The sequence below is a fragment of the Helianthus annuus genome, chromosome 9 (assembly GCF_002127325.2).
Source record: "Helianthus annuus cultivar XRQ/B chromosome 9, HanXRQr2.0-SUNRISE, whole genome shotgun sequence".
In the NCBI taxonomy this organism is placed as follows: domain Eukaryota; kingdom Viridiplantae; phylum Streptophyta; class Magnoliopsida; order Asterales; family Asteraceae; genus Helianthus; species Helianthus annuus.
Genome location: NC_035441.2, coordinates 130,767,923 through 130,779,958, shown reverse-complemented (window position 1 = coordinate 130,779,958; position 12,036 = coordinate 130,767,923). Strand labels below are relative to the sequence as shown.

The window sequence follows — 12,036 nt, the reverse complement described above, 5'->3', positions numbered from 1 at the left end:
TGTTTCGAAGTGCCTGACTTGCTCGAAAGTCAAGGCTGAGCACCAAAGACCCTCTGGCTTGCTTGAACAACCCCCAATCCCTATGTGGAAGTGGGAAAGTATAGCTATGTACTTTATAACGAAACTTCCGCGTACGCCATCAAGTCACGAAAGCATTTGGGTTGTCGTTGACCGTTTGACCAAATGTGCTCATTTTCTGCCGATACGAGAAGATTACAAGGTAGAAAGATTAGCCCGAATCTACACCGATGAGATCATTTGTCGACATGGGACGCCTCGCGACATCATCTCTGACCGTGATGCTCGATTTACGTCGCGTCTTTGGGAAACGTTTCAAACAGCTCTCGGTACTACGCTTAATATAAGTACCGCTTTTCATCCTCAAACCGACGGTCAGACTGAAAGAACGATTAGTACCTTTGAAGACATGCTCCGTTCGTGTGTCATAGATTTCGGTGGTAATTGGGACGTGATGATTTAAATAATTGGTAATCTTAGTCGTTATGGAAACTTCTGGACAATCTGTTTCGCTCAGTGCCACGCCCCGATGTTTCCGCCATCGGTTGGGGTGTAACAGAACTGTCTATAAAATGAAGCAAGACAATGGAAACTATGTATTTCAGTTATCGTAGTGGGAGTTGGCCATTGCTTAACAGCCGCTACTTTTGATTCATCCACCTGTATGCCGTCACCAGAAACAACATATCCCAAAAACAGGACCTTAGGGACCATGAAGACACTTCTTCTTGGCTGTATACAAGTTATCCCTATGGAGCAAGGTCAAAACCTGCCTTACATGCTCATTAAAATCAGGGCTATAAATAAGGACATCATCAAAATAGATGACCACAAATTTACCAATAAAGGGCCTAAACAATTGGTTCATGACGCGCATAAACGTACTAGGGGCATTCGATAAACCAAAAGGCATCACTAACCATTCATACAACCCCTCATGAGTCTTGAAGGCGGCTTTCCACTCATCAGCAGAGCTAAGTCGAATCTGGTAGTACCCACTCTTCAAGTCTAGTTTTGTGAAAATAGTGGCACCGCTAATTTGGTCAAGTAAATCATCAAGTCGGGGAATTAGAAATTTGTACCTCTCAGTGATCTTGTTGACTGCACGACTGTCAACACACATACACCGTGTTCTATCCTTCTTTGGAGTCAACAGAGCAGGAACAGCACAAGGACTCATGCTTTCCCGAACATACCCTTTAGAAATTAAGTCTTCAACCTGTCGACGCAATTCCTCATGCTCTTTTGGGCTCATTCTGTAATGGGGCTTATTGGGTAGTTGGGCCCTCGGTTCCAAATCAATGTGGTGTTGGATGTCTCATAAGGGTGGCAATTTGGCAGGTAAATCATCAGGGAAAACATCAACAAACTCCTCAAATAGCGGAACCGTACATTCAGGAATTTTGACTTCCTCAGGCACTGGCTTCCCTATCAAAATAAAAACATTGTCTGCTTCCTCCAGCTCATCTTGAAACTGACTAAGGGTCAACAGAGTACCCGAATGTTTTGTGGTTAGCTGCTTAGGCTTGCTAGGAACAAGAGTTATCTTCACACCATCAAACAGAAAGCTATAAGTATTGGACCGCCCATTATGCTCTATACTATGCTCATACTCCCAAGGTCTACCCAACAATAAGTGACACGAGTCCATAGGGACCACATGACACACATCATCTTTATATGTGAACCCAATAGAAATAGAAACAAGGGCTCTCTTAGATACCGTTACTTCGCCTCTCTTTTTAAGCCACTGAAGCTTATAAAGCTTGGGATGACTCTCTCTCTTCAAAGCCAACTTCTGGACAGCCTCTTTAGAATCAAATTATAACAACTTCCAGAATCAATAATAAACGTTCAAACCTTTCCCAAAATGGTACATGTTGAGTGGAAGATGTTATGCTTAAGCCAGTCATCCCAATCTGCCTTTGGTGTATAGTAAGAGCGCCTGACTACCAGGTTCACCCCAACATCACCAGTCACAACCTCTTCCTCGTAGACTCTTCCTCGTATTCAGTTTCTTCATCGTACACTGGGGTATTTTCGTACTCTTCATACTGGTCATCCTCAGACTCGTTTGTAGTGTTGTTTACCGGCCTTTTTACACTCAGCTTGACGATGACCCGTTTCACCACAATTGAAACATTACGGGCCACTACTACTAGCCCCCTTAAAAGTTGGCCCGGTATTGTTAACCCCGGCATTTGCTGACTAGGCCCGCCACGAGGTGCCCCACTACCCGACCCAACATTTCCTCCGGCAAGGGCATGAGCAAATGAACCACTCACCCGACGATTTTGTATATATATGTGTGTTAGTATATGAAATAATCCCCCCTCACGCCGCTATGATTTTCACAGGAGCTGGAAAAAAACACCCAATAGCGCCCGCCGTAGTGGTGTTGGCGGCGCTATGGGGGCGCCAAATATACTTTTGGCGTGATATAATGCTGCACTACAGACGGCCTAACAACCAAAACAAGTTAAGTGAGAAGGCTGTCAGATCCACACACAACCTTTGCCTCACAACTTTTAACAAGATAATCAAACATGAATAAACTTCATAAAATCACAAAACAATACATACATGTGTTTATGCAGTTTTCTACCAAAAATTTAATTATGAATTGAACCCGTGTGTGTATGTATATAATGTATATGGTTCAAATGAGAACCACAAAATATTTAAAAACTACCATATTCCCTTGTAAATTTCACAAATGAAGTGAATATTTTGAGGTTATGTCAAAACTTCAAATCAAGTGATAAAATCCGATACAACTGCCTTGTTCTGTAATTGATTTTTATCACTTGACCTGAAGTTTGGACATCTGAGAATCCAGGTTCTGGACACTAAATTCAGATGATTTGTTGAGCCACGGGTGTTGCAAACATTGGTGAGCAGTGGGTCGTTTTTCTGGTACAAAATCAAGAATGGGAATCAAGAAGTCTGCAAAATCACGCGCATCGTTCATGCAGAATTTATATTTCTCAGTCAACAAGCAAGTGAGAGGACAGTGTTTCAATCTACGTATCCGTTTGAGGTCACCATATCTGTCAAAGTAGTCTTTCGATCGAAGCCCTCCAATGGCTATCTGTTGTTATCAGTTGTCAACAAAACAAATAGATCATTAGAAAAAAACTACTAATATAACCAATGGTCCGGTTAATTAATTAGTTATTTATTACCTTTCGTGGCATCTTCCCGAGCATTTCCATCATTAAAGCAAGGTGGGCCTGTAATCATTCCAGATCACCAAATCAAATCTAGGGTATTCACAACGCAAATTGATCAAACCGCCCAAACCATTAAGGGATTGGTTTGTATTACCCATTTGGCAACTAGGGGTGTAAACGAGCCATGCCAGTCGTAAGCTACTCGGTTGGCTCGCTAGAAACAAGCTCGAGCCTAACAATAAGCCCGTTTATTGAACGAGCCCGAGCTTCACTTTTCGGGCCTGAGTAGTTTCGCGAGCCTAAACGAGCCTATTTTTTATATAACTTTTATTTGATATATTAAATATACATTTACATAAGAATTATTATTATATACAACATATTGATAAATATAATTAAATAATATATATTATATGTTACAACAAAAAGTATAATTATATATAGTTATAAATGTATAAAAATAAATTAATAAAATAATTAATAAACGACCAGAGCCCGGTCCGTGATCGAACTTGAAAAAACTAATCAAGAGCCAAAGTGAAGCTCGAGCTCGGCTCGTTTACACCCCTACTGGCAACTAGTGAAAGAATGAGAAAAGGTTGAGTAACAGGTCAATTTTGTACGTGGCCCGAAAGATATAGCATTACAAGTATCGACCCATACATAAGTAAACAGAGCGAAGTTGCTACCTTTAGATACAAAATAATTTAAATAAAGAAAAAAGTGCTGAAGAATGAAATCCAAAATACGTACCTCATCTTCACTGAAACTTTGTCCGGATTTGGGAGCAAACATCATCTCGCCAGTAGCAAGCTCAAAGGCGGTGCAAGCAAACGACCACATATCAGCTGAATGCGAGTAGCCCGACTGTAATATAACTTCAGGAGCTCTATACTGTCGTGTTTGAATTTCATCTGCAAGTGGTCTATTAGCCCAGCATGCATTCCCAAAATCCACAACTTTACACCTAAAATCAATCCCGTCAAGACACCTGTCTCTCGTTGTAACGGGCCGCACGCCTCCCAAAGAAGCACGTCTTGCGGTTATCCTAGCAACTGCCCGTCTAGCCCTCTGCTTTAGCTTTTTCTCAATAGGATTAACTACATATCCACCACCGTTATACATACCCCCCTCGGGTTTACTAAGAATGGGGATCGTTTTTGACCGAATTGGGTCATTTGAAGGATTTATGGTGGAAACAAGAAGTATATTTTCGGGTTTTAGGTCCGTGTGTATTATACCAAGTTGTCTGTGTAAATAGTCTAATGCGGTTAGTATGCATCTACAAATATCCCTTACTTTGTTTAATGGAAGGCCTTTATAACGGTTGTATTTTATTAGTTGGAGAATGCTATTGCCGAGAAATTCGAAGACCATGCAAAAATGTTGACCGTTTGGGCCTCTATGCTTGAAGTGGTCCACTAATCGTATTACACATTTTTTGTTCTCTGGGTCATGTTTAGTGAGTGCAGAAACAACTTCGATTTCATGAATGGCAGATTGAGCAAATTCACGCGCGCTTTTCTGGATCTTGAGGGCAACATAGTTCTACATCATCAGTTGTGTAACAACAAAATATTAGATATGGTTACCAAAACGCTAAAAGTGTGTTTTATTATTTTATTTAATACATTCTAAATACACCACAGCTTTGATAACCACAATTCCAAAGAAATTATGACACCTGGCTTATGTCTTTAAGAACCCGCTATGCAGTTAATGCGGTAAAATATCGGATATCGGTCAAGGACCGATATTTGAGATATAGGTTATCTCGGTGAGATATTGGTGGGATGTCGGTAATTTTAATATAATGCATTATTTATATATATATATATATATATATATAGCAATTTAACACTAATAATTCAGTGATATATCGGTTATACAGGTCAAATATCAGTGATATAGCGATTATATCAGTCAATATCGCCGATAATATCTGTACCGATATTTTACTAGGGGACCGATATATCACCGATATTAACTGCATAGAGAACCCGTCAATATCAATACCTATTCCGAAATTTCCTAATACGACATTCTTTAACATATGCTGTATAAGATGATTCGGTAATTATTTAAGCTGGTCACGTAACTCTCTGCTTCCTTTTGCAGTGACAATCTTAGTGGCGGATAAATCATAAAAATATCACCATTAAAACAAGATAACAATCATCACCTTGAACAATTGTACCACCATCAACTTTGATTTTTGGTCGAGATAACAAGATACTAACAACGTGGATTTAGAAACACTAAGCATTTTGTAACAGACCCGAAATACTTAATTGATGCAACTGTAACAGAATTACAATCTAACAAACAAAGTAGAAATGATACGGGTTAAGATTAGAGTGTTCCCGGAAACTACCCTTCTGAAAACAGTGTCTGCTTACTTACTACCCTAAGCAGGCCTAACTGTTCATTAGTTCTTGATTAAGAGCCAGATGAACTTCAATGGATATACCACCTTGGTTTAAAAAGCGGGAGGCGCTCCGAAGAGTTTAGCACGCACATCATATACGTACAGTACAGCCAAATAAGCCTTGTTTATAGAGGAAAGGTTTCCTTCATCCCACCCTACCAATAGCTTTGCTACGAGTGGGATTTTACTCGGTACGTTATGTTTGTTTTACAACCATAAGCGGTGGTCCTGTGACAAGGTAAAGCCTTTTAAAACACTAAAGTGTGAGGTATTGGGTTCAAGTCTCACAAGGAGCAAGAAATTCGCCGTTAAAAAACGTGTTTTACATATATTTCTTCATCCTTTTGGGTTTTTTTTTTAAATATAAACCTCGTTGAGACCCGAACTTTGACCAATATTGACCCAGAACTACATGACCTGATTCTTTTTCCTAAACACCATTTTTAAACCAAGGATATACCCTTTTAACATTAGTCTACAAATCCTAAATTTAAGTAGCATTTTTATTAAATCAAATGCAGCAGCAGCCCATGAGTAAAACATAAAGGAAACTATCTATTTACAGATACAAACATAATAATATTAATAATAACTTCCCCTTTGGAAATAACGAATCACCAAAAATTTTATAAGTAGCATTAATTAAAGGACCATTTCATATCTTCATAACTTTGTAACTAAATGTAATCATAGCAAACTATCACTGTACATGATCATATATCAATCAAACAGAACAAAAAACTTACAGATGTTTGAGAATCATACACAAGCCAAACAGTGGAGAACTGGCCCCATCCGAGCTTCCGTTGAGCGATGTATCGACCACCGGAGAACTTATCGCCGATTCGAACCGCGTGGTAGCCTCCTCTCCTGTACGAATTCATGCATTCATCCTCTGACCCAGATGAAGAAGACGAACACGACATCATTGATTGATCTGGATTAATACCCACTTGATATTACAAAGAAATGTTGGAGAAGATTTGGGGGAAAATATTGATTTTGGGGGGAAGAAGAAGAAGAGTGGGTTTGTTGATAGACGCTCTCAGCATCATACACTATCAAGTGTTTCTACTGATAAAGGGAGACCGAACTGTTTATTGAACTTGTGATAAAGTTATACTGGGTTTTACTATCATTACGATACCCGCACTTAGTAAAGTAATCATACAAGAAAATATAAATATAAAGTCGGTTAAAAGAATATAACGTACATTACGACTTAACATATGACCGGTAACAGCATTACATAAATTAAGGAGTGTTATCTTTGTATTTGTTATGTATTATTTATTTTCTAGTATAGAACTAGATTGTATTATATATTGTATCATTCTGTGCATAATAGAATCATTGATTGAGAACCCTTACATGGTATCAGCCAATTAGGCGATCCCACCCTCCCTCCTCTCTCATCTTCTTCGGCCCACCCCCTAACCCTAACCCTAACCCTAATTCTTCTTTTTCCCTGCCTTCTGCCGTCGTTGTGTTCTTCATGGCCGCCTCCTCAGCCTCCAATCCCATTCCCCTCCACTCTCTCCTACACTTCATTCCTCTAAAACTCACTTCCACAAATTACCTTGCATGGACACAGCAGGTTACTCTTGCTCTTTCCATGCAGAACCTTCTTGGCCATATTGACGGCACAGCCTCCATTCCAGCCGAAACCATCACTGAATCGGAAAAACCTGACAAACCGGTCCCCAATCCTGCCTATGCGACCTGGTTAACCAGTGACCGTTCCGTCTGTCTCCTTCTCCAATCATCACTCTTTGAAGAAGCCATGTCTGAAATCATTAGTATTTCCAATGCTCGTCAAATATGGCTTGCGTTAGAGACTGCCTGCAGTCAACGCTCTACTCATCGCATGCACATGCTTCGTGACACCCTACGGCTTTTACAAAAAGGATCATCCTCTATCACCGAGTTTGGTCGCAAGTTCAAAAATATTTATGACCAACTCGCGGCCATCGGACACCCTGTTCCTGAAACCGACAAATGCCACTGGTTCTTATCTGGTCTTGGCACTGCGTTTGAACAGTTCTCCACTACCCACCGTGCCCTCGGCACGGCCTCTTTTAGGGAACTTCTTGGAAAAGCCGAAAATCAGGAGACATGGCTTGCCTCCATTCACGGCTAACAAACACCCTCAGCCGTCTTTGTTGCTCAACCGTGGTCGTGGTCGTAGTGCAGGTCGTGGCAGAGGTAAACGACAGCCTCATTGCCAATTGTGTAGGAAAGATGGCCACTACGCAAATCTGTGCCCAAACCTTGCCTCTTATGCTCAACAGGCTACTCCTACTGATGCCAATTTGGCTCAAGCGTTCCATGCTCAGTGTAACCTCACTGAGGAGTATCCTGACTGGACATGTGTACAGGTGCGTCTGCCCATATGACACCCTCTGAACAGGACCTTACCCATACCTCGGGTCATCTCCGAAATGACTTCGTCTGTTTTGGGAATGGCCACACATTGCCGGTCACCCAAGTCGGCATTGCGCCTCTTACCCCTAATATCTCCTTAAAAAATGTTTTAGTTGTGCCCCATCTCACAAAACGACTTCTTTCTATTAGCAAACTAACAAATGACTCACCCGTTAATGTTTTGCTCTCTAATAATTTTTTTCACATTCAGGATCGAAAAACCAAGGAAATCCTGGCAAGGGGAACATGTGAAAATGGGCTCTATATCCTCCGTGAAGGAAATCAAGCGTTTCTTGCTTCTTACTCGAGTCGTCATCTTAAAGCCTCTTTTGAACGCTGGCACGGTCGTTTGGGTCATGTGTCTTTTGATATTATTACTAGATTACATAAACTTGGTTCATTATTTGTAACTTCTTTGCTACCTAAACCTGGTATTTGTTCACCTTGTCGGTTATCTAAAGCACATCGATTGCCCTTTGATTTAAATGATAAACGTTCTTCGCATGCTTTAGATATGGTTCATTGTGATCTTTGGGGTCCTTCACCGGTCACCTCTACTGATGGTTATCGCTACTATGCCATATTTATTGATGACCATTCACGTTTCACATGGTTTTATCCACTAAAAAATAAATCTGACTTCTATGCCATATTGTTAATTTTTATTCCTTTCGTTCAAAATCAGTTATCCAGGAAAATTAAAATTTTTCAAAGTGATGGTGGCACTGAATTCACGAATCATAAAGTTCAAAAACTTTTTCAAGAACAGGGCATCCATCATCGCCTATCATGTTCTCATACGCCTCAGCAAAACGGCCGTGCTGAACATAAACATCGTCACATTACTGAAATCGGTCTAGCCATGCTATTTAACTCTCATGCGCCTGCCACTTTGTGGACAGACGCTTTTGCTTCAGCCACGTTCATCATCAACCGTCTACCAACTCCGTTGCTTGATTTCAAGTCCCCTTATGAAATCTTGTATGCAACTCCTCCCACATATTCCACCTTTCGTGTTTTTGGTTGCCGAGTTTTTCCCTACCTACACGATTATGCGAAACACAAACTCTCCCCTAGAAGCTCCGAATGCATCTTCATTGGTTATGATGCGAGCTACAAAGGGTATCGCTGTCTTGACCCAAAATCTCATCGTGTCTACATCACCCGTCATGCTCAGTTTGATGAGGACACTTATCCTTTTAGTGGACCCACAAACCCTGTTGATGAAGCCACTTTGGTCTTTTTTAATTTTGATGAATCACCTTACCCAATCTGCCACAAAAAAAACTAATCATGCATGTTGGAAACATAAATCACGTACGTAATCATGCATGCCCTATCTCACAGTTCAAAAATCGCATCCCCTGTTCTACGATCTTAAACCATTGTTACTGCCCTCTGACTCCAATCGAATCAAAGCTTGGTCATATTCCTGCATCCTCTGTTCCACGGTCTGAATCAAAGCTTTGTCATGTTTCTTCATCCTCTGTTCTATGGTTTGATTTCGAGGGTCGACATTTTGATGAAACTTTTCAAAATCAACGATGAATTTGAACCCAATTCGATGAAATTGACCGAACAATAGCCAATTTGAAATGAAACGAAAAGAGAATTGAAACGAATTGGACGAAATTGATCAGACCCATCCTAAATGAAAATTTGATATAATCACGCACGTTGTCGTACGTGATGTACGTTAAGCCGTAATGTATTTTACACTTTCTCTCTCTCTCTCTCTCTCTCTCTCTATATATATATATATATATATATATATATATGGGAAGGTTCATTCGAGAAAAAGTTTAATGTGAGAATAAAAAGAAGAAAGGGCATATTAGTAAAATATTATTTCATTTATAACTCATATCATTAATTTTTCTCTCTTTAATTAATTAGTCAACTAATCATTAATTATCCTACATTGAATCCAAAAAAAACCTACACATATCAAAATTTTCCTACATATACGCTACATATTATAGAATTTTATCCTACACAGTCGAAATTTATCCTACACACCTCAAAATATATCCTACACAACTCATAATTTATCCTACACAATTAGTAATTTATTCTACACTTTAAATTAAGTTGTTTTTTTAAATTTGATAAAAGTATATATTTTGAAAAGGAGTTACAAATTTAGTTTAGTTAGTTATTAAAAAGGGAAGAATACAAATTAATGATTTATGTAAGTTTACCAATATACCCTTATATTAAAATTAAATGCAAATATTAAATGAAGTAAAATGAAGCATTCTTATTGGTTGAAACTTCTTCTTATTTCTTCTTACAAAAAAATTCTTCTTATTTAAACCCTCCACTATATATCCGTTAGGAACCACCCTTTATTGCGAGAACCGCAAGAACCAGTGTGAACACATGGCATTTTTGTAATTATATTATGTTTATACAAAACACGCGTTCTTTTTTTTCCTTATGTCATTGTTATCTCTATTTTAGGGTTTCAGTAGTTCACCAGTTCATGGTCTTCACACTCGGTTGAGAGGCATTCACGGCGGCGGAGAGCCGTGCACGGTGGTTTTCACGGCTGATGTGTGTAAAATGCAACATATAAATCACATCAATTAAGGCATAAAACTAACCCTTTTTAAGTACTAATGTTGGAAAAAGAGTGTTTTTGTCTTCCTTTTGTATTTTCAGGATGAAATGAGCTCAAAATCACAAAAGAAGCAAAAAGACAACTAATTCTACCATAAATACAAGAAAAAGGAACAAAAGTGGACTGCCCGGACCCTCAACGGCACCTCCCAAGGCAAAGGAGAAGAAACAGAGTCTGAACACGCCCCGTGTCCAGCGAACACGGGGGCGTGCCCAGGAAGCAGCAGAAAAGACAAACCAGTAGAAGCTTCCATTGCCCACCACGGGGCCGTGTCCAGCGAGCACGGGGGCGTGGTGAAAGTACAGCAGGCGCATTAATTGTAATTCGCAATTACAATTAATGAAGTGAGAGAATGTCAGACGGGCACGGGGCCGTGTCCAGCGGACACGGGGCCGTGTCCAGCCTTCTGTTCAGCCTATAAATAGAGGAGCTTGGCTTCATTCTCTCTCATCCCTTGGCACACCACCTCTCTCACACTTCATCCACCACCCACCACCACCATAACACCATCATCCACCACCATCATCCATTGTCCATCGTAGAGTGTGTGAGTCGTCTCGGGATCCAAGATTGATCGTAAGAGTTCTTGACAATCAAGGCCATGTTTGCCTAAGTCTCTTACATCACTTGGTGAAGACAAGTGTTTAGTATAATACTTTTTATTTTTAATCTTTTGCACTTTTTATTTGGTTTTGTATTAATGACTTTAATAACTAGTTACTTATGTTGAAGGTGATCTTTCCTTATCGTTTGTCCGTGGTGTCTTGGCATTATTTTACTGTCTATATAAAATAAAAGATTTTCACCATTCATATCTCCACGGTCTATATGGAGGTATGTTGGCTACCTGGTCGGGGGTTAAGGGAACGGTTTGGTAAGGGTCTTGCCCTTGTTCAGCGTTTAGAGGTCCTGCTTGGGACCTGGGTCAAATTTAGTAGGATCTCCTTCAATGCCCATAGGTATTGGATGGCGGGGATCCAAACTCTTTGACCCCCTCATAAGTTAACTACTATTAATACTATAACCCGGCTATTTAGGACTGTATCCCTGCTGACTCAGACTACTTAGCCGAGGGTAACGTCACCGCCAAAAGCGGGGCCTACCACAATTTGCATTAATAACTTAATTCATTATCTTTCAATAATCCGACCCTTTAGGATTGTATCCTTGCTGACTCAAACTACTGGGTTGAGGGTAACGTCGCCTTCAAAAGAGGGGCCTACTACAATAACTAAGATAATCTCTTAAACAAGTGCAAAAGTGCGAAAATAATCAAAGGTTATACTAATACACGTGTCGGATCCAAGTGATTCATCTTGTCTATCTGTTTTTATTTTATTTTTATTTTCAGCATTTAGTTAGTTTTTATT

The 12,036-nt window shown here is 39.9% G+C and overlaps 2 protein-coding genes across 2 annotated transcripts; both read right to left on the bottom strand.

The window, feature by feature from the left end:
* Nucleotides 1-1,336: 1,336 nt before the first annotated feature.
* LOC110876366 lies at nucleotides 1,337-1,897 on the bottom strand. Its single transcript, XM_022124538.1, has 2 exons — nucleotides 1,879-1,897; nucleotides 1,337-1,827 (listed from the first exon to the last, which is right to left on the bottom strand). The coding sequence occupies exons 1-2, from the start codon at nucleotides 1,895-1,897 to the stop codon at nucleotides 1,337-1,339; spliced, it is 510 nt and encodes a 169-aa protein (XP_021980230.1).
* A 723-nt stretch (nucleotides 1,898-2,620) lies between these two features.
* LOC110878702 (probable serine/threonine-protein kinase sky1) lies at nucleotides 2,621-6,704 on the bottom strand. The gene is made up of 4 exons (XM_022127054.2): nucleotides 6,366-6,704; nucleotides 3,945-4,739; nucleotides 3,204-3,251; nucleotides 2,621-3,109 (listed from the first exon to the last, which is right to left on the bottom strand). Exons 1-4 carry the CDS (start codon nucleotides 6,546-6,548, stop codon nucleotides 2,822-2,824), a joined length of 1,314 nt encoding a protein of 437 aa, XP_021982746.1. The 5' UTR covers nucleotides 6,549-6,704; the 3' UTR covers nucleotides 2,621-2,821.
* Nucleotides 6,705-12,036: the final 5,332 nt, after the last annotated feature.

Excerpts from the sequence above, each read along its gene's own strand:
- LOC110878702 (XM_022127054.2), bottom strand. The coding sequence starts at position 6,548 with ATGATGTCGTGTTCGTCTTCTTCATCTGGGTCAGAGGATGAATGCATG. Across the intron at positions 4,740-6,365 it reads TGTATGATTCTCAAACATCT|AACTATGTTGCCCTCAAGAT; the intron begins GTAAGTTTTTTG and ends CTGATGATGTAG. Across the intron at positions 3,110-3,203 it reads TCGGGAAGATGCCACGAAAG|ATAGCCATTGGAGGGCTTCG; the intron begins GTAATAAATAAC and ends TGATAACAACAG.